Source organism: Asterias amurensis, chromosome 8 (genome assembly GCF_032118995.1).
Source record: "Asterias amurensis chromosome 8, ASM3211899v1".
In the NCBI taxonomy this organism is placed as follows: Eukaryota; Metazoa; Echinodermata; class Asteroidea; order Forcipulatida; family Asteriidae; genus Asterias; species Asterias amurensis.
The window spans coordinates 255,122-282,088 of NC_092655.1; the positions used below are offsets into that span (position 1 = coordinate 255,122).

The following is a 26,967-nucleotide window of genomic DNA, read 5'->3' on the forward strand; positions in this document are numbered from 1 at the left end:
CAATGTTTAGATCATGCCCGATATCGTGTGTCCTCACTATTATATTAATCAACCAACGACTTCACTACAAACTCTCCACGGTGACCTATACAAAACACTTTTAACTGTCAAGCTCCAACCTATCGCTATTCTGACACCCAGCATCTTACAGGCTCTCTCCAGATCGAGACGCTCGTGGGGAGATGTGTGGCTGCTCCACGAGTTGTTTGCACATCTAGCCTAACTACATCCCTTCATCAGTGCTTCAAGTCCAGTTCAAAGACAGGACAGATTACACAAAATATTGATGAGCCGCATAGCTTCATACTTTAAATAGTACGAGCCGAAAAGAGGCATTCATTTGCTGGATGGAAAATGCAAGCACAATTCTACTGACTTTTTGGTCATTGAATGCCCAAATCGTGCTCTTCTAAAAAAAACAATAAAAAAACCTTTCTTTTTGCCGCTCGGCCGGTTGTCAAAACTGTGCATTTTGGATAGTAGGCCAACCGTGTAAAACATTAAAATGCAGAATAAAAGAAGTCTTTTCTACTTTTGTTTGGTCTTTATTCAATTGCTTTGCGCAATTCATTTGTCTTTATGCAATTGATGCAGCAGTCCCGCCTCCATCAGCCGGTTCGTTCGAGACGTGAGGAAGGAGGGTGGCTGTAATAAACTATATTTTATGTCTTCATAAGCTTTGTTTTGCTGTATTTATAATAGGTTGCTTTGTTGCACATATCGTGAATCTTTAAGAAATGAACACCCTCCTTCGTCCAACCTCTTCACGTTGGCACCCCGCCCACCCCCATACGTAGTCAGGCACTTAACCAGTTAATGCTTAGGCATCAACAAACAACACTTGTTGCCGTACTTTTTAAAGGTCGCTTTTCCTGGTGCCCGCCACAATCTACACCATTTACCATCGTATACAGTGTGCACCAGTGCAGTTAAAAAACTTTAGAATTGTCCCAACTGTAGTTGGGATCAGACCCAACTTGAGTGTTACAGTTGGGGTGACCCAACTATAGTTGGAGCTAGAGATCCGTAACCAACTAGTCTTGGTAGACGACCTTCTGTGTTGATTTGTCACTTTTTCCAACGTAAAGGGCGCTATCACTCACGAACCGCTCTCACGACCCAACCGTTCAACGTACAGTGAGAGCGGTTCGTGAGTGATAGCGCCCTCCGCGTTGAGAAAAATTGTGACAAATTAACACGAGACAAGACTAGTCAACTGCAGATCTCTGGATCCCAACTATGGTTTGACAGTCCCAACTGTAACAGGCAAGTTGGGACCAACCCAACTACAGTTGGGACAATTCTAAAGTTGGGACGCAACACATTCATTCAGTCTGTTGGCATTTTTTGCCGTGAAACCCGAACAACAAACAGGGGTCACTTTTTGGATATTATTTTGTTCACTTGTGGGTGTTTTTTTTCGGCCCAGTATGGCCAGCAACGATGGAGAGAACGTGGACAATGTGACAGTAGTTCCTGTTGGTCTAGAGGCTGTGTACTCGGCATGCAGGCAGCTTTATCCAGCTCAACCTAATCCGTTACAGGTTACTGCTGTTGTTAAGTTTTGGTAAGTTGTGATTGTGAACTTGTTTTGTAAACATTCTTACTGCAAAAATAGCAAGCCAAATAGCAAACCCAAATAGACTTCTTCTGTATCCTGGTGTCATGGGTTTTCAGCAGGATAACACGAAAGTTTTTCACAATCAAAAACTAAATGACTTTTTGTTTAAATCATTTATCCAACCTTTTTATACAAAGTTTTGGTTGCATGTTGCGAGAGATAGTCTGCCATTACACAGTGCTAATGCATATATACGACATTGGAGCGACGTCATATGTTGTCATTACTTTCAAGTTTCATTGGTTGGTATTTTATTGAGTATTCAGAAGCTAGTATGACGTTAGTTGCGACAACGTAACCCTCGTCCTGTCGGCCACTAGGCCAGAGGGATACGAGTCTGTTTCGAGCGGAAACGGTTGATCTGGTCCAACATGTACAATTTCGACAGCTAGTCACCAGATTTGCCCCATATTTACCACTTTCAAAAATCATGACACAAATTCTGAGGGTACGAACTTAATTCGCAATGTCTAATGCAGCCTGCCATAATAATACTCAAAACATCATTTAGGAAATATTTCTAGAAAAATGGACAAAAACTTACCAGATCCCGGAGCGAATCCCAGGTTCATATTTTGAACCACTCAACATGTCATGACTGTTTCTTTCTTGTATCCATGTAGGTTATGTGGGCCAGATCCACTTGACTACATCAGCATGTACAGTAACCCTGGTCTTCCAGAGCGAGGTATACCACCACATTGGCACTATGTCAGCTTTGGACTGACAGACCTGTATGGGGATGGACGAGTTCATGAGTAAGTTCATCACATTCGTTCATCACATTCGCTTTATCTGAATTTAGACTTTTTAAGTTAGCCTGGTGAAGAAAATCAACCAATAACTTTCCACCGTAATGTGAAGAAATCTTGCTCCTCTCCAGTGCGTTCCAAGCAGGCGGTTACAATCTTGAATGTGTTGACCAACATGATCCACTGTACTTGTCACTGGAAAATCTGTGTCTTGCCCCCAATTAAAGGCATTTAAAGGTTTTTCAAAAATGGTAAGGCCAAACAAAATAAATGTTGTGTTTACGGTAACCCGACCGACCTGAATTTTTTGCGGCCGAATTGCCGACCTCAAAACATTTTTCTAAATATTTTGTGAGTTGGTAAAATTTAAAATGAGAATTTTAACATGTTGCCTCACTTTAAAACTGTTTATTACGACTTACCAGTGTAATAATGCATTTTTGCAAAAATCATGGCGATATCAAAACTTGTGCACCCGGCCCACGCCTAGCCTAGCTTACTGTACTGCCACAATTTTTTCTGTGAAAGGTGCACGCGCCACCCGATGCCCGGCCCCGACGCACCCGCTGTGTTCACAGCGTACTTCGGGGCGATCCAATGTCACACGAAACGAAATTGGGCCCCTGGCAGCCGGCCGCATATTGGACACCACATCAAAACACGGTACAACAGTACAGTACAGCTAGCTGTCAGTGGTACAGCACGAAACGAAATTGGGCCCCTGGCAGCCGGCCGCATATTGGACACCACAACAAAACATGGTGTAGCTGTCAGTGGTGTACAGCACGTGGGTGACCGGCCGCGTACGTTTACAACACGTTTTACACTACGGACAGACTGCGAATGAAAACTGCATCAAAACATGGCGTCGACGTCAGGCAGTTCTTCGTGCGGTAACATGAACAAATTGTTTAGCTTGAAAACAGAAAAGTGCCTCCATCAGCCAGCCAAGTTGAAGCTAGTAAACATCGATGTCAGCAAGACATTTCTCAATATTTTCGAAGATCACCATGGGCCAAACTTTTATCACGTTTGTGCTCAATGTTCGATGTCCCAATGTGGAGACTGGCACGATGTCGAACTTTTTTTTGCTAGTTACTTTGCAAGTATTAAAATGTGACCATGCTTAAATCTAGCAATATAAAGCCACATGTTTTGGGCCACAGAAAATTTGTAATTTGTTGTCCTCTGAAATGATTGGACAAAGAGGTTTACCGTTTATGACAAGAAAACCATTGTCAGACTTGTAATAATTGAAGACATATTTTAATTAGTTTCAGCGCCGTCGTCCTTACGGACCCAGGAAATGCTAGGCCTGTAAGCTTTTGTATCAGTTTTCAAAGAATCATGCCACATTGCGTGAAACCTTTTTTTTTTGCTAGTTACTTTGCAAGTATTAAAATGTGACCATGCTTAAATCTAGCAATATGAGCCACATGTTTTGGGCCACAGAAAATTTGAAATTGATTGTCCTCTGAAATAATTGGACAAGAAGAAAAAGGTTCGCCGTTTATGACAAAAAAACATTTGACTTGTAATAACTGAAGACATATTCTAATCAGTTTCTGAAAGTGGATAAAAACAAAGAGAGACGCCTGCAGTTAACTTGTTATGGTAGACAAGTGATTCTGCCGTTGAAATAAAACATACAGTTCAAGTTTTCAATTCCAATTTTCATTGTTGTTTTATTAGTGATTTGTGTCTTCGGAGTATGATTACCCATCAGACACTAGTTGAACTGGCCATCGGGAAGCTTTTGAGTTGTTTTGAAGTATATTTAAACTACCCAGAGACTCACAACACACATTCAGATCAGATCAGGCTGACATTCAAAATAATAAGTTTGACCCTCAAAAGTGTTTATTCATTTTGCTATATTATTTTGGGGAAAATGTGAGTTGTGAGTTTCGGCTCTGTTGTTAATGTTATGGTACACCTTGCACCACTGAGCCTACTGAGTGACATCATTTTCACCCAGCAACCCGGAGGTTCGTCAGTCTGGGTAAAGTGCAAGTAAGTGTACAACAATGGAATGAAAAATGTGAACAAAATAACCACACCTCAAATTGAAAGTTGGTAAAACTGATGTCAGCATTTAAAACATGGCCCTGATTTAATGGTAAGATAAAAAGTTTCCTTGTAACTTCTAAAGCGCTTGCAACTTGACCTATGTTATGTTTTTTCTAAAACAACTTATAAACTTTTATATTTTACCACTTTCCAACATGAGGGTTTATAACTTGATGAGTCGAACAAGGTTAGTATAATTCATGGTAACGGGTTTAAAATATTAACAAATAACTCAAAATTCAAGAACTTAAAAATAAAAATAAAATTACAAAATAAAATTATTTTCCTACCTACCTACCTGGAATTTTTTAGGGCCGTTACCGTAAACACAACATTTATTTTGTTTGGCCCAAACAATTGTCTTTGGTTCCTCATGATTTACCACAATGCGTGTGTTAAAGTATGTAGAAATTGACCACAATGCATGTGTTAAAGTATGTAGAAATTGACCACAATGCGTGTGTTAAAGTATGTAGAAATTGACCACAATGCGTGTGTTAAAGTATGTAGAAATTGACCACAATGCGTGTGTTAAAGTATGTAGAAATTGACCACAATGCGTGTGTTAAAGTATGTAGAAATTGACCACAATGCGTGTGTTAAAGTATGTAGAAATTCACTTTTTTACTTCATAAGCATACCACAATAGAATTGTCCTCCAAAGCAACGTTCAAATCTTAATAACGTGGACAAACGTGTTCTTTTCCGATTTTAAATTTAGTGTATCTCTTTAATTACAGATTCACTGGTCCGGATGGCATTAGTGGTTTTGGCTTTGAGCTAACCTTCCGACTCAAACGAGAACCGACAGAAACAGCGCCCCCTACCTGGCCTGCCCAACTCATGCAAGGCCTTGCTAAATACGTTTTCCAATCAGGTACTGTTCAAATGAAAATGAAGTGGGATGACTAAAACAATCTTTGTAACCTCATTAATTCAGACTTGTGATATCCTACTCACTCCTTGACACGACAGATTAAATAGGACACTCACCTATGTTATTTTTTATTATTATTCACCCGCTGGACGAGTCAACCAAAGTTTTGAACCGCCAGCAGCTTTTTTTACCAGCTAGCCCACATGTAATAATGCCCACACGGAAGTAAACTTGCCCTAATTTCTGCCCTTATTTTTAGTGCTGTTTTCATCAACAACTGTTGGATATGGATTCTTGACTTGAGGATCGGTTTCGGGAAAATTCATGCAGCAAGAGTGATGTGTTTATGTGTGTGAACAAGGTTAAGATTTTGCATGAAACATAACCAGAACGAGGTTGAAATTAGACTCCATCGCATGCCTTCAACCCCTGGTTGTGTGTTTCCCAACTCGCCTTCATATTGTTGTATGGAATATCGAGGAGAGAACCGGAATTAAATTTGCACGTGTGTATATTATAATAATATTAATAATAACCGTATTTATAATGCGCCTTTTGCCAAAGGATACAAAGCGCCAGTTATTATTACTGCAAGGAGTGGGACGAGGTTTGAGATATAAGACCTAACATTTGGCGCAAAATGCTGCAAATCCAGCGAGGAACCCTGGGGTGAACCCCTTCTCTTTTTGATAATTGCACTGGGTTATTTTACATGCATTTACACAAAACCTGGTACCAATGGCTTTTCATCCCATCCGAAGGACGAAGCAATGGTTAAGTGTCTAGCTTAAATTGCTTTTATCGAATCGCAGCCACATTGCAAACATCAGGGCTTGTCAAAGCATTTTACACACTCAAAAGTAATCCCTCTTTGGGATTTGACCTCTCATCTATTGTGATAAGGAACAATTATTTTACTTGCCGGCAGTCTAGTAAAGAAGTGTTGGACTCACCTGCAGTCGATTTAACAAAACGCTAGTGTTAATCTTATCTCGAGTTAACTTAGGAAGGATGGGTTCAATGTGTTCTACTAGCGTCTTTTGATACGGATAACTTGTCCCAAGTCCTAAGATTAATATCCTAAGATATAATAGGAGGGGTTTGGTGAGATGGACGGCTGTCTCTGTTTCCACTGGCATTTGGTAACCTGTTAATTTGGAATGCTGATTAATGATTTCTCCACCTATTTGTATTTGTTACAGATAACACGCTATGTGCCGGTGACCATGTCTCATGGCATAGTTCACTAGATAAGAGTGAATCTAGAGTGCAGCATATGTTAATGTCTGAAGACCCTCAACTACAACCCATCTCAACACCCTTTGGATCTGTCAACTTTGTTCAGGTATCTCACATATATTCCTACCTTTCACCTCTATTGACCCTTGTTTGAGTTTGCCGTGGCTCAGAAACTGGTGCTTGGTGGGCCGACCCAGAACTAAAACATTTTACCAGCACTCTGAGTCAAAACTCTTTGCTGTCCTGTACAGATTTCCCCCTAGGTTACACCTCAGCAATGATGGCCCCATATCTAAACATTCATGATTTTCTTTAACCGCTCACCCTTAGTAGATTTAAAACCCACCACTAAAATTTGTCTAGCTACAACACTGGACCGGAACCTTGCATACAGATCAAGTTTTCAGTCCCTACCTTCCAAGTATAAAGCTGAACATTTCATTATCCTGGCATGGTATTTCATGGCCAAGTGATCAAGGATTCAGGACTCCAGTTCTGACATTTCAGATCAGCAGAGAGTGGGTTGGAGTCCTTGGCCTAATTTCATAGTGCTGCTAAGCACAAACATTTGTGGTTTGTGCGATTTGGGTTTGTGTTGTCCTAGTTGTGTATTGCGAATAAAGGGGATCACCTTAAAGGCACGGACACTATTGATAATTACCCAAACAATTGTTAGCACACAAATTTATATGGTAACCAGCAATGGAGAGCTGTTGATAGTATAAACCATTGTGAGCAACGGCTCCCTCTGAAGTAACGTAGTTTTTGAGACAGAAGTAATCTCTTACTAAAATATTTGAATTGATTTCGAGACCTAAGCTGAGGTCTCGAAATGAGGCAACTGAAAGCACACAACTTGTGCGATAAGGGTGCCACTTCGTCGACCAATTGAGTTCTAATTTTCACAGGTTTGTTATTTTATGCATATGTTGAGATACATGAGAAGACTGGTCTTTGACAATTACCAATAGTGTCCAGTGCCTTTATAAGGGGATGCGACTTTTCATTTCAGATATATCAAAACACCGTTGTGGTTGACTATTTTATAATTATATTCATTGTGCTCTTTGCAGATTGTTGGTGTATGTACAGAAGAACTGCAGGCAGCACAACGGTGGAATGGTCCATCAGTTTTAGAACTCTTGAAATCAATTTCTGTGTAAGTTGACATTATTTGAATCAAAGAGATCTGCAGCCGATTTCACGAAACGCTAGGATTAATCCTGTCTAGGACAAGTAACCCGTCCTAACTTAGCATGGGTTCAATGCCTCCTACATCTTTGCATACGGAACTGAACTCGTCCTAAATCCTTAGATTAATCCCAAGTTAGGAAAAGTTTGGTGAAATCGACGGCTGATGTGTTACATTTAGAAACCTAATACATGGGCATCCTGGCTTATCATTTCAAATACACAAGCAGGGCTAAATTTTTCAATGGACTGCATACTCAAAGCCAGTGAATTTATTGTTGGGTTAGGAAATCACATCTGGACAAGTCCGACAGTCTTGTGTTTTTCATTTGAATAATAATACCTAGGTGGTCGGGTCACGATGGTTTCTTTCTTGGCCTTCCACCTCTTGGGTCCTGTTTCAAATACCTCCGGGCCACTATGTGGATTTCACTGAAGGAAATCTCTGGGGTTTTCCTCCCACATCTTAAGCTGAAACTTCCTTCCTTGTCGTCTTACAATTGAGCTCCTGGCTAGTACAGAGATTTAAAGGGATTTTACACAAGGATGTAAAGTTTCTGAACCAACACTCCTCCGAAAGAGATTTTACACATGTATTCTCATCTTTTTCCTTAATACTTGTTTAATGTCAAACAGTGCGGGCGGAGAGTGGCTGATCACTGACATGCGTCGTGGAGAAACCATCTTTGAGCTGAATCCACATCTTCAGGATGAAGTAGAACGAGGGATTGACATGGATGGCTCCAATCTTAGCGGTGTCAGTGCTAGATGCTCCTGGCAAGAAGGAGAAGACTCAGACCCTGGTGGAGACAACCAAACACTGTCACAGAGAATATCTCCTCAACGTGAGTAACGCACCATTTTCCACAAGCTGTGACTTGGTTCAAAATCTCAGTCTTGACTCTTGTACCCTTGAAAAATGCACTTAACGATAATTGATTCGTAACAAATTAGGAAGGCAGAGCATGCCTACATTCAACTTGCCCCTGTTTGTTGGTTCGTTTTGACAGTCCAAAATCAGTTAAGTGCAACCCTCCACTTGAAGTTGACGCCGTGGTCTTGTGTTATTAGGCGATCTCTTATAAAACAAATGAAACAAAAATCTGATTCCAACTTTTTTCCTGTCTTTTATGTCAAGAATGGCACTCCTGACACAAAACGGTGTTAAGGGTTAAAATGTAATGTATGATTGGCAATTTTTATGAAAGTCATGAACTATAGAAATCATTATCGATAATCACTTTCACTTTACCAGAATCTGAGCAGATCAAAGCAGCTCTGAAGATGGGTCTAGCCAGTGAGAGGCCCGCCCTACCCCCTATCACTGGACCTGAATCTGATAAGACCACAGCTCATCCCTCAAGCCTTCAAACTCAGCGCCAGGAATCACTGGATAGTGACAGTGACCCACAAGGTAACCTGGTGGAGCTCGGGAACCCACGGTGCTTGGACAAGGTTCACATCAAACTCAACCATGAAGCAGCGGCACTATTCCCTCTTGCTATGAAGTAAGTTCAGTCTGCTACACTTTTCTACTTAATTGCAGCATGTGTAGATTGTTACAGGGCTCACTCTAGCCCAGCCTACATTATTGAGTAAAAACTGCTACAGGCTAGTAAGCACCCCTTCTCAACTTGCCTTGGCTTGCTACGACTAATTATGCTTAATCTGTTTTTGCTTTACTAGGGGGCGGTTAAAACATGGCCGTCACTTTACTTTCAAGAGCGTTGCAGGAGACTGTGCAATAACACTGGTGTCTAATGGCGTTGAGGGCGCTTTTGTTGAAGAATCCCATCCGTATGCTGCAAGAGGGCAGTGGTTACAGGTAAGGATCGGATGCTAGTCTTGTTTCAAGGTGCTTACATCTGGTTTTAGACTTGTCAACAGAGGGCGCTGCTTATTAAACTTTGATTGATTATTTTGCATGATTTTGGGTTGATCAAAGACATACTGCTTAGGGCAGGATTTGAACCAACGACCTCCGGATTAACATGTCGGCACTCTACCAACTGAGCTATCTAGCCCTATATTGGCGGTGTCCCTATTTTGTCAATATCTTTGTTTGGGGTGCCAGTCATTAGCCATACAACCGTTAACTGCTATGTAGCCAGGGATCACACCCAAATTACGAAACAACCTGGGAAGCAGCAGCCAGGGGATCAGCTTATGGGGATGCAACATTTCAGATTAATTATTGTTTTGCGTTAACGTTTTGAACATTCGTGATTATGTGTAGTTTTCCCAGAGAGATTATTCCTCTGGGATATTCTGCTGATAAGTTCCTTCCGTGAAAGCATCAATATCTCCCAATGGGAGAATTTGATTTTTATTGAACAAAGACAACTCTCTGAATCTAAAACTTGTTGGTCATTTGATTGAATCTTCTCTGTGTAATGACTACTATGAATATTTGCTTTGTACATGTGTGATTCATTGTTATCATGTGTTATTTTGCTTGTGGTATATTTTGTTATTATTGTTGTTGTTGTCTTTAGGTGCTGTTCTCTGGTGAGTCAATTGACGCAGTAGTATTATTATTGTTGTTGTTGTCTTTAGGTGCTGTTCTCTGGTGAGTCAATTGACGCAGTAGCAGAGGACCTTGATGAAGTAAATGCCCCAGAACAAGTAAGTATTCATATCAAGCATGATGTTTGGTCCTGGGGGAAAACAAATCTTGTAGTGCAACGGTTGACCTACATGAGCCCATTGTGGGCTTCAATAATAGACCTTTCATGTCATTAATCACAGTTTTCTGAATTTTCAAAATGCAAAACAATCAGAAATCAGAATTAAGTAGGAAGAATATCATGCATGTAATATTTATTCAGGAGAAGAAGTACTTAGGACAGAAGAATAGTTTTGCCTTTGAGAATTTGCCCCCCCCCCCCCTTGGTATAAACTTGATCCTTGGTGATCCATTCTCTTGTGGCTTAGTGGTCAAGTGCTGGGACTCGGGTGTTGGGCCCAACTCAGAATTCAGTGCTTGCGATGGCATTCTTTGCTTGAAGGGCAAGCCCATAATTTCTGTGCAAGCTGTGTAAGTGAAGAATGACTAGTAACGTGAAGTACACATGTGCACAAGCCAAAATTCCTTGTAAACCCGAGGCACTGTGAACTTCTCCTACATGTATGTTTTTCGCCAACATCCAAATTCAAACAAGGTGATTTAACGAACAAGTCCTTCTTCTTCCTTGAAAAGTGCAGTCTTCAAATGATTGAAGATAGAATTATGTACAGTGCGAGTAAAAAAGCTGGAGATGAGGTTACTTCACTTGGGGGTCCCTTAACGCCAGTTTGAAAGCGTCAAGGGACGGGTACGCCGCAGGATCAAAACTGGGAGGTTGTTCCAATCCCGGATGGTGCGTGGGAAGTTAGAGCTGGCGTACACTGAAGTGCTGGTATGTAGGATTGTGAATCGGGAGCCATGACCTCTTGTTGATGTGGTTGAATGTGCCAGATGGGTGCTCCAGGGGATGTCGACCAGGTTAAATCTTATTTTGTACATCATTTGAAGGCGACTTTGGTGACGACGTTCCTGTAGAGAAGGCCATTCGAGGTGATCTAGCATGGCGATAACACTGCTCGTTCTTCTGTAATCTCCCATGACAAATCAAGCTGAGCTTCGTTGGACTTGCTCTAGGTTCTTGATGTCACGCTGTGTGTGAGGATTCCGTGAAGTTGCTGCATATTTGACGTGTAAAGGTGGTATAGACAGCTTCTTTGATTTTCTGGCTGCTGTGGCTAAGATTGCGGGAGAAGAAGGCCTTGGTACAAGTGGCTCTTTTTGTGATGTTGTCAACATGGGTGTTGAAGCTTAGCCTCGCATCAAGGTGGACTCTCAGGTATTTAGCAGAGTTGACAGCCTCCAAGGTATGCCCGTGAATGATGTAAGAGGCAGGCAGGGACAATGTTTCGCTTGTTGGTTACTCTAACATCTGGGCACTTTGTTGCATTGCAGCGCATCAGCCATTTCGTTTCCCAGTCTTGTAGGGCGTCGATATTCTTCTTCACGTTGATGTCATGGATGTATTTGTTGTACGTGTTGCAGCAGACCTGCTGGGCCTTCTTCTTGAAGTGCTTGAAGCGTGACCAGTCTCCGAATCTGTCGATGCGTTTTGCCTTCTTGAAGGCGCGTGCCTTCTGCCTCAAGATGCGCTTAGTATTTGAGTTAAACCAAGGTTGATTGACTCTGGTAGAGCACGTCTTGGATGGGACGTATTCTATAATGATCTTATGCAACTCCTGTTCCAGTGTGTTGGCGAGGTGATTCACTGGTGTGGACGTAGTGAAAATCGCCGAGTAGTCAGCTGCCATCTTGTTGACTCTTGAGCGGATGGAGTCAAGATTAGCCCTTTTCCACGGCAGTATTTTTCGCCGAGCTGGTTATCGCCTGTATGCCTGTGCATTGACATGAACGGTACTAATCTGCTGGTTGTCTTGGACTACTTCTTCATGAACGGCACTAATCTGCTGGTTGTCTTGGACTACTTCTTACAAGGTCTCATAGTGACACTAGCCTTTTGCGCATGTATTATGTGCTATTATATTCAGAATTCATGTTGATTCTTACCTTCTTTCAACACTTTTGTTATCTCAGCAACTGTATCTGCCCAAGACTTACCAGTGGCAAGACATGGGGTTAACCATTACCATCATGCCAAATGACTGAAACAACTCCTGGCACTCCAAAGAAACGTAGCACACCCACCAAGAATCTGCCTTCTCCGTATGACATTGCCCACCTCAGATCGATGGTCACCACCAATTTGTATCAAAGTTGTTGCTATAAACTGCCTAGCATCGGTTCATCCAAACGGTGCACAACGTTGGAAGAGGTGTCCTACCGCTGAAATCTCACTAGAAATAAGTATCATCTACATCCGTCCCTTTTTTTATACAGTTTACCATGTCAGCATTTCAATGGTACTTAATCATATTTGTATTTATTTGCCTATCAATTTGCATGAATTGTGTCATTATGTTTTGTTTGTTATTCTGTCTCGATAATGTTTTACTTCATGTGTATATAATACAGATGTATAATATTTTACCCAAAGAGTGTACAAATTAGAGTAGTATAAATCCGTAATATTATGCCACTCTCATTCCCAAATGAACTAACTATAGTTGGTACCAGCACTACCTCCATGGTACCAGCTTGTACTTCATGCACAATCTATGACTGGTATCCTGCTCATTCATGCTAAGCAGGAAACTGCATATTTAGCTCTATAAAATTGAGCCTAGGGCTGTGTTCCAAATTGTTTTAAAACATCGATGGTTCGAGCGAGTTGTGCCTTAGTAAAGAACATAAGAAGGATTTGGTTAACATGTTTCTGATTTGTTGGGAATTTTGGAGACCCTAACAATCAGTACAGGCTGTTTTCCCAGATGGATGCTTTCGCAGTTCCCATGAAGTATGGACCACGCTTTAGTGTCATTCTCTTCACTACTGAAGAGTTGCTGTTACGCGCAATTTTTCCATCAATCAGTGCGCCAACTAGACTGGTTCCCTCTCCTTAACCAGAAGGATGAGGACAGGTGTTGGCTTACATGTATTCACATGTAGGTTGAATTTAACTGTGAATCTCCACAACCATGAAGGCCATGTGACATGATGTGAGGTCAAAGGTGATTATGTACTGGGTCTCAATGGCAGATCTCTGGTGTAATTCACAAGCCTCCAAGTTTGACATCAGATGTTCAGGCTATGCACCAACATTCGGTTAAATTTTGGCCCAAGCAAAACATACCCCAGATTTGAGTGCCTTAAACAAGGACTTTACACAGTTGTTTGTTTTTGAGAGGTTTAGGGAATTTAGAATACCTACATGTAGTTTCAAGGCAGTTTAGTTTTCATACGTTGAAAGGTTCTGCTTCTTAAATCCGTCCAAGTTGCGTAGAGACCAAAGAAATATTGTTATTTTCACAAACACCTTGATTAAGCATGAAATAATAAGTTATGTCAGTGCAAAAATGTCCTTTGAGTCGAGTCCCAAGTGTGGCTGTTGTGTCCGTGAGCAAGAGACTTGACCATAATCGTTTTGTTCAGATGGGACATTAAGCTGTAGGTCCCCTGCATGGTAGTGCACAAAGAACGCTTTATCATTGAAGAGTAGGAGTTTCTGGTTCACACTCAATACTCCTTATTTACAGGTTTCCTCAGGCTTACGAGCTACAGTGATTAAGCTCACTAATGAGGCATCATTGCTTTCATTACCAGAAATAATAATAAGAAGAATAATAATGCTCCAAAAATCAAATGTTAAAGATCTACTCGAGTGTTATGTAAATCTCAATGCAATTAACTATACTGGATGTACACACATAATTCAATTGCGTCACAAAAAGCAGTTGTTTTGCAAGTTGCATGAAGATTCTCTTGCGCAAGATACAACTGAACTGATTTACTTTTTTGCACTGGCACAACCAATTAAGTCTTTTTGGGAAATATAATGTGTACATGATATTTGTAAACCTTGTTTGGTTTGAGTGGGTTTTTTTCATCATTCGATGTAGAAGGTGTAATATATTTGGATCGTTATAATTTGGCAATTTCTTATGAAAAAATACAACCAAGCGTTTGCTAAATAATTTTCTTTCAAAACATAAGACATCAGATGGTCTGTTTTGTAAAAAGCAACAATTTTTTGTTTTAAAACTAAATAAGAAGTGTGGACTTGAGAACAAAGCAGGTCCACATAATGTATCGAGACTAGAAATACTATGTGGACTTACACTGTATTATTTGTAAAGTTTCACTCATATTATACATTGTGTTGTTTAAATTCAAGTTTTTCTTGTATCCACTCAGTTCAATGGTCAAGTTCCTATGTTGCAAATATTTGAGTATTTAAAAGATTTGTGATGCAAGACTTTTATGTCAATTTTGTAAGAAACGTTCTGTTGTTAGTGTAAGAACAATTTAATATTATCTTTGTATCATATGTGTATGAATGTAAATGGTGCCTTCTTGATAAGTATAGATGTTTTTGCTGACGCCAAGGCAACACGATAACTTTCAAGTAACTGCGGGCTGGTGTGCGCACGAATCATGTTTTACATAAATTTGTATTCGGAGTGAGGTCATGGGTTAGGTCACCTTTAAATTATGTGACCTTTAAACTTTTTAATATAAACAAAGGCTACATGTTCTGTAGATTTTGTGCAACAATATGAATCATAACTGGTAAGCTGCAGATTCAGAGTTTGGAGATCTTAAGAAGTCATGCAATATTCATGAATTTTACGAATCTTTCTTAGCACCTACGCCACATGTCTGGAATTACATGGAGACCATGGCCTCTGAAATTGCCCTGGCCCTGGTGCCCCATCAAAAGTTTCCCATTGCCTAAAATTTGATGAACATGCCCTTTGCAAAGTGAAAAATGCCTTCTCAAAAAGAAAAAAGCATGATTGTGCCTAGACCATAAGAGAACTTGAATTTGCCTGACTTCGCATTTATTATCAAGTGATTTTATTTAGTTGTTTCACTCAACCTTACTTCCAGTTTTGAGCTTTTTAGAGGTATAGCTCAACCAGAGGTGCCAACTTTCTTTCTGATCTTTCTCCCGTATTATGTTGAATGTAATTCTAAATATCTCTCTGATTATTGTACAAAATCTCCCTGACTGCAAGATGCAAATGTTGGCAGCTAACATGATATTTATAGTGTGGATGCTGTAATACACACAATGGTGTGATCAGAATTTTTATAAAAACCAACACAATTGTGTGATAACCAACAATTTAGAGCGAAACTGCGAAACTGTTTAACGTGAAATACGCATGAGCACCATTTCAGCAAGTGAATTTTTTGTTTCCCATTGATAGGAATGGTCATTGTCTGCACTGAACTGCACTGATCTATTGTTGTATCAAAACAGTTACTTGATGAAATGCATTCAGTGGGATTTCACGTTTCAGCACGAGTTCCGCATCTTGTGCCTCCGGTGCTCTATTATCATTGGTGATGACAAATACACCAGTTATGTACAAATTATTATCTTATGAATCATGTAGGAGATGATAAAGACACTCAGCTCGTTATGAAATGCATGCCAGTGCTATTTATTTATTCACTTTTTATTATTACTACTTTTTTTAAACAAAAGTATCACTAAACTTGACAGAACAAAAATCATGGCTTATAATCTGTATTTAATATAGACAATAAACCAAACACTTATCCTAGTCACAGTTTGTTGTTAACATATAAAATGTTTGTTTTCACTGAACGTAAACTATTTTCCACGTTTAACGTAAACTCCACATGTGAAAATTGGTACCTTGTTAAGTTGATAATAATATAACAATACTTTACAAATGTAAAAGTAATGCCGACTTAAAAGCAATGTTTAAAAAAATTATATTTGTTACTCTGATGAGGATATTCGAAGCAGATACATTAACCTTGAGATTCTTTGGCTTTACTTGTTAAGGGGACGAGACAGAGGACCAGTTATACCAAGTTGTCTGCTTTCAGATGCTTGATTTCAGGACCTCAAATTCTAAATCTGAGGTCTCAAAGTCAAATTTGTGGAAAATTACTTCTTTCATGAAAACTACGTTACTTCAGAGGGAGCCGTTTCTCACAATGTTTTTTACAACTCTCCATTGCCTGATACCGAGTAAGTTTTTATGCAAACAATTATTTTGAGTAATTACCAATAGTGTGCGGTGCCTTTAAGGAGACAAGACAGAGGACCAGTCTTTGAGCATTATTGCATTGGTCTTGGCATTTGTGCGCGCCTGTTACCTGTCCTGTCTACCCAAAGTCAGTGCACCACCTTTGATACCTTAGTGTTGATCTAAAATAAAGGATTTGTCTGTCGTAGTAAAGATGAGATGCAAAATGTTTGGTATGCATATCAAACAAATTGTATCTACTCAATATTAACTACATTAGCATGGTAGTTGAACAGTGATCTGGGCCCAAAGTCATAAAGCTGTTAAGCAAAACAAAATTGCTTAGTAAATTTCATTCCTAAGCAAAGAAATGCGTGAAGCTCATATAATTGATAATTGAAAGTGAATCAAACTTCCCATAAACAGAGTGGTGCATCATTCCCTCCAGTATCGAGGACAAATTCGTTTTAATAAATAGATTTATTTTTAAAAGGGAACTGTTCCATGGAGCATAACATTTTCACAACTGGTATTTTCACTTCTTATGTTGTTTATAATTTGGCAAAAGTTAAAACTAATAATAAGTTTTCCTGGTGAAGTTAATTTTGCAATTAACAATCCTACTCAACCTTCTAAGGACTAATTCTTTCCACTTGCAAAATCAAGATTGGGTGTTCTTTCCCAAATTTCCAGTTAGGAATAAATATGAAACATAAAGAGAACCCAATGGAAGTTGAATTTAATACCAGTTAAGTTTCCATCTACAGTGTTATGGTTCAATGGCTATTTTATTTCACAGGATTCTTAACTTAGAAAATTTAACAATTTTTGCTTTCATTTAAATAGATTGCTGATCTTCATTGACATCAGACGGAACAACTTCTTCAAGATTTTCAAGCGTTGGGAGTGATTTTTCAGCAGTCTACAGATGACATGGTATTTTGATTGTAACATTTCTGTTCAAATTGTTAAAGAAATTGTTTTGTGTTCACCTATTTCCATGAAATTATGGGTCCTCCCAAGTAGAAGATTAACTGTTACATCGGTTAAAATTTTATCTGCAGTAATATTGATCCAATAACTATTTTATTTAACAGCAATTCTTAACTTGTAAAATTTCACAACATGAAAAAAGGTCTGATGGCACACTACCAACAGTGTCGAGCTTCTTTCCATAAATAACAAATTTCTTGAATTATTAATCATGCTTGTTTTGAAACAGTCCATGCATATTTATTGATAAATATGTAATCTTGAATGTCAAGATGACGCCGTTGGACAAACAATTGGCAGAATGCTCGAGCTGCGGTTGAATCACTGGTCATAAGGGTCTGACCACCGTAATCTACTCCACGGCTATATAATAAAATGTACGCAGCAAAGAAGATGCTCACATGGTGTTACAGCAAACTGAATACATTGATGCCTAAACAAGAGATGCTTCAAAAACTATACACAAATTGCTTCTTGCCAAAGCCATTTGCAAGTTGGATTTAAGTAATGTCTGGTACAATGAGTTGCTTAGTCACAATGTACCGCTTACATTTAAAATCCTCGGACTACAGAGACAGTTGCTATGTCAAATGGTTCGGGGGCAAGCTTTGTGTAGCAACCTTCATTCAGAATTGTTTATAGGTGTTCACCGTCTCTTACATAACTACAGAAAAGCTTGCCCCGAATCATGTGACATAGCGGCTGACTCTAGTCTGAGGAATTTAAATATAAGCGTAACTTCTGATAAAGCACGTCATCATACCAGACAATATTCAAATCAAACACGCAAATGGCTTTTCGCAAAACCCATCCCAACCTTCAAGAGTAAATGTTTAAGACATAAATGTATACATTGTAATGACTACTTCCTTCGTTTAGTCTGACTGCCTGTTCTATCATCTACTGATCTCCGAGACGAGCGACGGCTACTGACAGCTTCTGCAGCTCTTCCCCTGTCCCTCGTTGAAGGCTGATTGCGGGCTCCGCGGTCGTTGTAATAATACATATCAGAGTAGCGATTACCACGCTTCACCTCCTCTCTAGAGGAAGAGCGTCTAGTGAAGTGCTCATGGGAAGAAGGTGAGGAGCCACGCCTACTTGGTTTTGTAGACGCACTAGGAGCTGCGGGTGGGTGTGGTGATGACGTTGAGGCCCTTCTCTGGGAGGACCTGGTGTCACTCGGAGAGTATCGGTGGGGTGGTGAAATGTGCCGCTGGCGAGAAGGACGCGTGGGTTTGTCTGGCGTCTCCCGAATGGTTCCTTCGGACTTCCCGCTATCTGAAGACATTCTCCTGGTGACAGATCGCCCTGTCTTGACCGACTCTTCCTGGGACACGGGAGACTGGGAGTAGCGTCTACGCTTGGATTGGCCATAGTAATGGTAATCATCATCAAGGGAGTCCCGTGGAGAGACTGCGTGGCGTTTAGGTCGGGTCCCGTAGCGACTCTCTCGCTGGTTCGGTTCTGAAATGTCGCTGGTGCTTGGTTCCTCTGTCAGAGTCTCACTGGAATCTGGTTTGTGACTCTCTTGGGTGCTCTCAGTAGCCCCTTGAGCATCCTCACTGCCAGATTTAGGACTTGCTTCCGAAAGGTTCTTAGTATCATCTGTGCCAGATACATTGCTGTCTGTAGACTGTACCCTGACCTCACCAACCTTACTGCTAACAGGTTTGGCTTCTTGTAGGGAGGTCTGACTTAGCTTGAAGATAGACCCCAGGGGCAGGTGTTTCGGACTGTGGACCGTGTAGATGGGTATCGATGAACCTTTGTCGCTTTGCTCCTCAGACTCTGAATCTGACGCAGAATAAATAGCAGGTTCATCTTGTGTGGGAGTTGGTGGGTTGTCGTCGCATGTGCTCTCTTCTTGGGGCTCTTTGGCGTCTTCCACCGCATCTGGCTCAACGACTTGCTGGATGGGTATGGAATCGGTGTTGGGAACGACTTCTTCTTGTTGAGTTTCTGCTTGCTCAATCGGTTTTTCAATGGTAGCAACAATCTGGTTGGGCTCGTCCTTCTTTGTATCGTCTCGGCTACAAATATCTTTAGCTGGTTTAGCCTCATCAATAGCGTCTACAGTCGGTCTAGCATCTGCCTCATCCTTCATACCCTGTGATGATTCTGTGCTGGTTATAACAGGCTCTCCTGGTTTCTCCTGCGGAGTTGTTATTTCATGGTTGCCTTCGTCTGCTTTCACATTCTCCTTGACTTCATCTTGTCCTTCTCTCTGCTCTTCTTGCATCTCCACATCTTCCTTCTTCTCTGATTCCACCCTTGCATGTCTAACTTCTCCAATATCCTCAAACTTTACATCTGGCTGCACCTCCTCTTCTATCTTAACATCCTCCCCAATGTCAGCCACCTTTTCTTGCGTTTCAATGGATTGTTGATCTTCATTAACATCAGATGGAATTATTTCTTCGGGTTGTTCAATTGTTTGAAGGTTTTTTTTAGTAGCCTCTAGCTGTTCAGTAGGAGTTTCTTTTGACGGTAGATCTGGTTTCACAGTCTCTTCGCTGATTTCTTGCTGAACACTAACAGGTTCTTCTTGTTTCTCCTGATCTTGCTGATGTTGTTTCTGCTCTTGTACTTCTTGTTGTTCAAGCTTCTCTGGTCTAAGTTGATGCTTCGGTTCAACCTTTTGCTGTTGGGATTGACTCTGTTTCTGCAGCTGCTGCTTCTCAACAACCTGCTGTTTACCTGCAGCAGTCGGCTTGCCCTCACCGGAGACACCTGCAGCTGCAGCAGCCTTGGCTTGCATGAATGAAAACTTGGCAACTTTGGAATCTTTTCTCTCTTTGCGTTTGCGAGTGCTGAGTTTCCTCTGCTGCTCACCGCTGAGTCCGAGGTTAAGGAGATGATGACACTTGACCTGAGGCTCCCGACGCTCACGGTAGACTAGATGGAAGCACTGAAGCTTCTCTTTGGGTATGAACGGCTGGTATGGAATGATCTCGGGCTGTGGTGGGTTCTCTTGGTTTTCTCTCTCATCTTGTTCAAGCTGAGATACTGTCTCCTGTAAAAAGATTTTAAGAAAACACAAAATCACCATGAGTGTTTTTCATCACCTCTGTACCAAATCAAATGTGAGAAAGCTTTTCCCCTCGGCACTTTGGAATTCCCTACCTGTATCTTGTTATCCCTCTAGCTTAAGGTCTGCTGGCCTTCTGCCAGTTAAATCTCTGAGGACAAGTCAATATTCACTTGTGGTCTGGCTGGCTAGTTCAACTGCTACACAAAAGCAACATCCCATCCCAATGTTTGATGTCCTACGCCCAATTTATAAATCAGAAAATACTGCTTAGCAAATTTGATTGCTAAGCAAACAATAAGTAAGGTTGGAAAGCAGTTTCTGTTTAGCAAGATTTTTTAGCTTAGAAAGTTTTTATGCTTAGAAGCTTTCAGAAATTGGGCCTCGGTCAGCAAAGTCTAGAACTCACCTTCAATCCTTGCAGTGACGAGGAGAACTCATCAGAGAAATAGCGTTTATTCAGAGATCGTCTACGTCGCACTTCTCGTTTCTTTTCTAACATCTTCTGCTCCTTGAGCTGCTTCTTGGTGGCTTTGGTCGGGGACACTGCCTCCTCTCGCCTATCCTTCTTGGAATCTGATGATTCTGAAAAATATAAATTTCTAAGTGATGACAATGCATGGTTTTTGAAAGTATGTGAAATTGAAAGTGGTTGTATTCAGATAATGTTAACTTTATTTAACCTTAGCATTGCCCGGTGTAAAAAAATGTGCAAAAACTAACTAGTTCTTTTATAGGCCACCTTACAATAAGGTAGCAATACGCTTTACATTGGTGCCCTAATCATTGGGCCAATAACATACCTGTATATGGGTAAAATCAAAAATAAATATTCTTTATCCCCAATGCAAATTTAACATCTATTAAATAATTTGCAGTACCTGCTGCTAAAACTTAGGAATCAAACTGCCTCTAGCCACCGGACAATTTCGGTGGTCTAGTTGGTATGTAACTGCTCTAGAATTGAAAAGGTTGTAGGTTTGAATCCCAACTGAGTAATATGCCTGTGATTTGTTTTCACAGAACGCTGGAAAGCACCGAGTGTACAGTGCTTACACACATCAGTGTTTATGGGTAAAAAACAAAAGGAGTATTCCTGTTATCTTTTTTCAACTCCATGGGGAGTACACAACCTCGGGCTACCTAGGGTTGTTCGGTTAAACAAACTGTGCGGCTCAAAGAAGTAAACCAAGATGAAATTTACCCAGACTGTTTTACATGTACACTCGACTTGTTTGTTTACATATTTCAGAGCCTTGTATAGTTTTACAGAAAAAAGTCTTTTGCAAAGACAGCTACATGCAATAAACAGCATACCTTCAAGACTTTCCGAATCAATAACCCGTTTCTGTCTTGTCACCCTGATGAACTTTTCCCTCTCCTCTTTTGCCATCTGTCTTCTTTGAGCTCTCTGCTCCTTAGCCATGGCCTAGAGAAGAAGAAACAGACAAAAATCACCATTAATCGTTCTGAGGTATCGCAAAGTATTCAACACACGAGGCAATCTCCATGAGAAAAAGACATTCACATTTGAATGTTCACGTTGATCATAAGACAAAGTTTGAAAATTACTTGTGTGCTACCAAAGTGGTCCTGTAGCATGCAATGCAGTTGAAAGTCTCCATATTATTCTTCATAAGCAGAACCTCTTTATAACGGTGCTGTTTTTAAGACGTCTTGGCTAGATCTAGATTGTTATCTCTTTTCACCAGGTCAAATATTTTATTTTCAAACTCACAGCTTTCTTTCGTCTCTCCAACCTTGAATCTTCATCTTCACTATCTCCATGGTAACGGCTGATAGCCAAGGCTCTTCCAGATGCCGTCTGACCCTTAGGAGACCTCTTGGAGGAGGAGGCTCTATCAGACGAGACGGATGCTGGCCTGCTGGTGTCTGTACTGATGTTCATTTCAGATGGGCCCTCTGACGGCGCCTCAGAATCACTGTCTGATGGACACACATTTGCAGTTTTGTCCGCTGAATAAAGAAGAGTAACAATAGTTAAAAAATCATTGGATTAACCCATGGCAATTTCAATCAAAACAGGTATTGGTTCTGACTGCCAAAACGCACCCCAGGGCACCCAAGCAATTGCTTTGGGTGCAGTGGTAAAATTGGAGGCCTACAACGCCAGATCACGACAGGGTTTTGTCCCTCCAAAGCGTGGAGAGGATAATGACCGATTTTCAAAAAAATGTCAACTTACTCTTCTTCAAGACGAGCTTCAGTCCAGTCTCCTCCTCATCACTGCTGGAATCGAGGCTAGAACTTGAGGAAGTAGAACTGATACCTCCATCAAATGATGACAAGTCACTGGTGTGGACAGAACTCACTGATATATCTGACAGTCCGCTCTCACCGTCTGACTCATCATTTCCTGTTGGCAATTCTAGGTTTTCATCACCAGCAATGTCAATATCCATGTCAGTCACTGTTTCATCCTTTGGCTCGTCTGATGTAGGATTCAAATTTGATTCCACAACAGGTAGGATATTCTGAGTCTTTTCCCAAAATTCTTGAGCACTCATCACCACTGGTTTAACATTCTCTGTCTGTTTCACCTGAACAAGTTGACTGGAAGAGCCTTTGTTGTCCGATTCTATTTCTAATGGGTGTGTAACATTTTGTGACTCTTTTTTAACTGCCCCTTGAGAAAGTATCACATCTTGGTCTTTCAATAGCGACTTGTCTTTAATATCAGCAACTGTTTTGAGTTTTTGATCAGCAGGTTTGCCAGGACTAGGAACTTTGGGTTTATCTGCAGTCTTAATACCGTCTGTAAGTTTTGCACCAACAGATAGTTGTTTTGGTTTTTCTTTCAAGCATAGCTCAACCTTTTTAACCATCTTGGTGGGTTGTGACTTTTGCAGCCCATCCTTTCCAGGGAGTTTCTTCACATTTTGGTCTTTAAGGATTACATTCTTACTGGCTTGAGATTTAGTTGTTTGGCTTGTCATTTTAAATCCACCTTCAATTGAGTCCAATTTCTTATCTCCTTTGATATCAGCGGAAGCTAAAGGGGAATTTCCAGGATACTTCTTAAGAATGTTTGGCGTTTCTCGCCCCTTGCTCGATGTAGAGGAAGGCGTATTGCCACCAGATTGTAAGGTTGGTGTGATGCTCCCATCGGTGGCTGGGGAAACTTTCGGTGAGGTTCCAAGAGAAAAACCTTTGGAGGGAAGCTCAGGTTCTTCGGGCGGAGAGTCCGGGGGTGCTTCAGGGGGTGCTTCCGGTGGGGCCTCAGGAGGTGCTGCGGGTGGCTCTGATGGAGGCAGTGGTGGGGCTGGGGTGTGTACTTCTGGGGGCAGGTCTGGTGGAACAGGTGCTGATGTTAGATGTGAACCACCTGAAGAAGTAGTCAAATGAAGAAGTTTATAATTGCATTAGTTCACAAGAGTTTTTCGCTCAGAAGAGAAATAAAACAAATTCAAATGAAACAGAAAGTGAATTGTATTAACTTCTTAGTTTAGATTCCTACTCACTCTGCCATCCAGACGTTGCTGCAAGATCTTTCTTGACATTCTCCACTACCTTATCTTTCCCAGGACCCATGAATTCATCCACAACCTGCAAACATCAATCAAAGTAAACTCACAATCTGGGTTTAGCAACAGACCCAAGTAAAGACCAAAGACAAAAAACTTCCTCAATGGCAATCATTTTTAACTTTGCAGATGGATTCAATTTTCCAATTTTCTGCCAGCCAGCCAGTAACACTGTAGCAACCTCTGTTTTCCGTGATAAGTGTACTGGGTTCTTTTATTTTGTAGAACACAGGATCTACAGCTTTACATCCTTTCAGAAGGACACCACAACTATGGTCAAGTGTTTGGCAAAACACATACACCATGACAGGGACCAAACCCACACTTTGACACTGAACACCAGTACTTGAATCTGGTGACCATTGCAGGGGCATGGTCATTTTCATTATGCAGAGGGCATGTTCAGTAGAAAATCAACAGGAATGTTTTGAAGGGGCACTAACAACATAACGAGGGACACCGGCAACAAGACCCAGTACAACTGAGGTTGTCGCTTCTATGGCTCAGTGTAGTATTCCTGAACTTAACTCGCACGTTTCGTACATACCTTTTCTATCTGTGGTCTGAATACATGCTGCATCTTGGGTTCAATGACCTGCTCAATAATTCTCTCGACACCTGTTGATAACATCTCAGACCTACAGAACAAAGTAAATCAATTAAAAAATGAGAGGAAACAAGGTTTTTATTCTGGTGTAGGCCTCTATTTCCTTCATCTCTAAATTAAAACACTCTTAAGCTATCTTTTTTAGATGTCAAAAGCTCAAGCAGCACTCTCAAGATGATCAAAGGAAGAACTGTCACTGACTTGGGAGTTGTGAAATAATTTTTGCTTAAGCAGCTGTATGAAATTTGGCCCAAGTCAGAATTTTCAACTTAGATTTAAACTTAGAGTTTACTTGACATGCAGTTTCACTTACTGGTTGATTTGTCTTCTAAGGCTATCTCTAAGTTGGTTTTTGTTCATCTTAGGCTCCCACTTCACCTTGGAGAGGAACGTGGAAACATAGCTCTCAACTTTTTGACGAAGATTCTGATAGGCAGGCTGTGGGAAAAAAATAAGGAAGTTATCACATATAAAACTGTAATTGCAGATTAAACAAGCGATAGTTGGGTTTCTGCACTGGCTAGGGAACCATACTTGTGTTGGTGATCACAATTGGGTATCAATTTGGGGTTGAACAAATTAAAAAATGACAAGAGCAGGATTTGAACCAAAGACCTGTTTTAACCTGCCAGTGCTCTACCAACTGAGCTATCTAGCCCTATATTGGCAGTTTCCCTATTATGTCATAACTTTTTTTGTTCAGGGGTGCTAATCAAAAGCCATATAACTTTGAAATTCCTTGTTTTGTAGCCAGGGATCAAAGCCAAATTTCTGATGCAGCCTGGGAAGCGGCAGCTTGTTGTTGTCGTGTGTTTTTTCTCCCAAAATTAAAATCCTGTAAGGGCCAAAGTGAGCGAAGTGGAGCAAGAGACAAAGAAGCTAACCTTGGTATCCACATCTTCCAAGCAGTCTCTCCTGAACTGATCAAAAATTCCCTGTGATTTGAGATGATTTGCGATCTTGTCAACCATCGCCGGATCAGCTCCAGCTCCACTTGTTGAAGTAGTTGCCATGTTTACATAGGCTCACTGACAATGCTGAAATTTAGAACAGTTAAACCATATCAGTCAAATTATAATTGGTCAAATCAATGCATTGCCCTAGTCTTTTTGAACACTTATGTAACTAAATAAATTTAAAAGAATGATTGTAATCTAATAAGGAACTTCTGCCTTGTGTTGTCAGGCCCTCTTTCTCTACTCCGAGTCCTGGTACTATTGATGGGTGATGAGGTTCCACATGGAGACGACAGCAAAACGAACCTCATACTGTGATATAGTAGGCTAGGACTAGGCATGGAGAGAGTATCTCTAGCAAACAAAGCAGAGGTCAGACAGAATCATTCACTCATTTATAACTATCCATTAATGTCAAGTAAGCCTTTTTTAAAGTAAAGTATTGTTCATTGTTGATGCCCTATATTTTCACAATTTTCCGTAAATATTTTTCAATACATTTTGCTTTCCCAAAAAGGTCTGTAAAGTTAGTTAATTAAATAGTTAATTGGGATGACCAATCTTCTTGAGATGATACTGACACTCCCAGTCCCAAACCAGAGGCGAGAGACAGGTGATCATGGTGATGGTCAGTGCATATTATTGCGCAAGAACCTGCAAAGTGCAAGTGAACTGGCAATTTCCTGTTTCATTCAAAATCTATATAATATAATCTTATTATAAATAATATAATAAGTAGGGTAGCTAGTCTCAGCTTTCGATCAAAACCTGACCTTCTTCAGAGGCCTCTTATAATAAATACTACAAATAATTTTGAATGTTTTAATTAATTAATTATTAATAATTAATTTATTTTAAACAAACAAAAAACAATATTTTAAAAAGCTACTGAATTTCCTCATTGACTTTTGAGCAATTTAGCCAAATTTGTGAAAAGGGATATGCGAAAAATCATTTCGAATTTCTGAAGCACTGGGTGGTTGATTTGGGTTTGGGTGAATACACAGAAAAAAGGGTAAATACAATCAAATTTGAAGCGAGAAGTCATGTGTGTCCGGAAACTGGCACACAACAACAACAAACAAAAACAGATCGCTAACTTCAATATTATAAAACTCTGCATTTTGGAAGTTGTTCTTAATTTAAGTCGATCGCTTGGCCAACATCACATAAATATATTCTTTAGGCTGAATTTGTAGAGTTGACATAATGGCAAATGTAATACATTACCGTTTTGATCAGAAATGTAAAAAGTTGCCCTTCTCAAATATCTGATTCTCCGCCTACCGCGTGAGAGGGCGCCCTCCCGAGCCGGGCTTAGGTCTGGCAAGTAATGAATAATCATGAGATGACGTCACTTGATGACGACTTAGGGCTGTTGGTTGTTAATTAGCAGTGATTTTCACGCTTTGATTATTCATATATGCAGCATAATTATGACGTCAAGCTCTAGACAGGGT

General features: G+C 40.5%; 2 protein-coding genes across 2 annotated transcripts; one reads left to right on the plus strand and one right to left on the minus strand.

Annotated features, from left to right (window-relative positions):
- The first annotated feature begins 1,324 nt into the window (after positions 1 to 1,324).
- LOC139940354 (suppressor of fused homolog) lies at positions 1,325 to 17,580 on the plus strand. Its single transcript, XM_071936568.1, has 10 exons — positions 1,325 to 1,567; positions 2,245 to 2,379; positions 5,184 to 5,320; positions 6,523 to 6,665; positions 7,633 to 7,718; positions 8,387 to 8,595; positions 9,006 to 9,258; positions 9,437 to 9,575; positions 10,307 to 10,375; positions 12,348 to 17,580. Exons 1-10 carry the CDS (start codon positions 1,431 to 1,433, stop codon positions 12,417 to 12,419), a joined length of 1,380 nt encoding a protein of 459 aa, XP_071792669.1. The 5' UTR covers positions 1,325 to 1,430; the 3' UTR covers positions 12,420 to 17,580.
- Positions 15,794 to 26,794, minus strand: LOC139940353 (uncharacterized). The gene is made up of 10 exons (XM_071936567.1): positions 26,738 to 26,794; positions 25,436 to 25,588; positions 24,865 to 24,989; positions 24,492 to 24,582; positions 23,882 to 23,966; positions 22,606 to 23,745; positions 22,138 to 22,376; positions 21,717 to 21,828; positions 20,809 to 20,984; positions 15,794 to 20,384 (listed from the first exon to the last, which is right to left on the minus strand). The coding sequence occupies exons 2-10, from the start codon at positions 25,562 to 25,564 to the stop codon at positions 18,234 to 18,236; spliced, it is 4,248 nt and encodes a 1,415-aa protein (XP_071792668.1). The 5' UTR covers positions 25,565 to 25,588; positions 26,738 to 26,794; the 3' UTR covers positions 15,794 to 18,233.
- Positions 26,795 to 26,967: the final 173 nt, after the last annotated feature.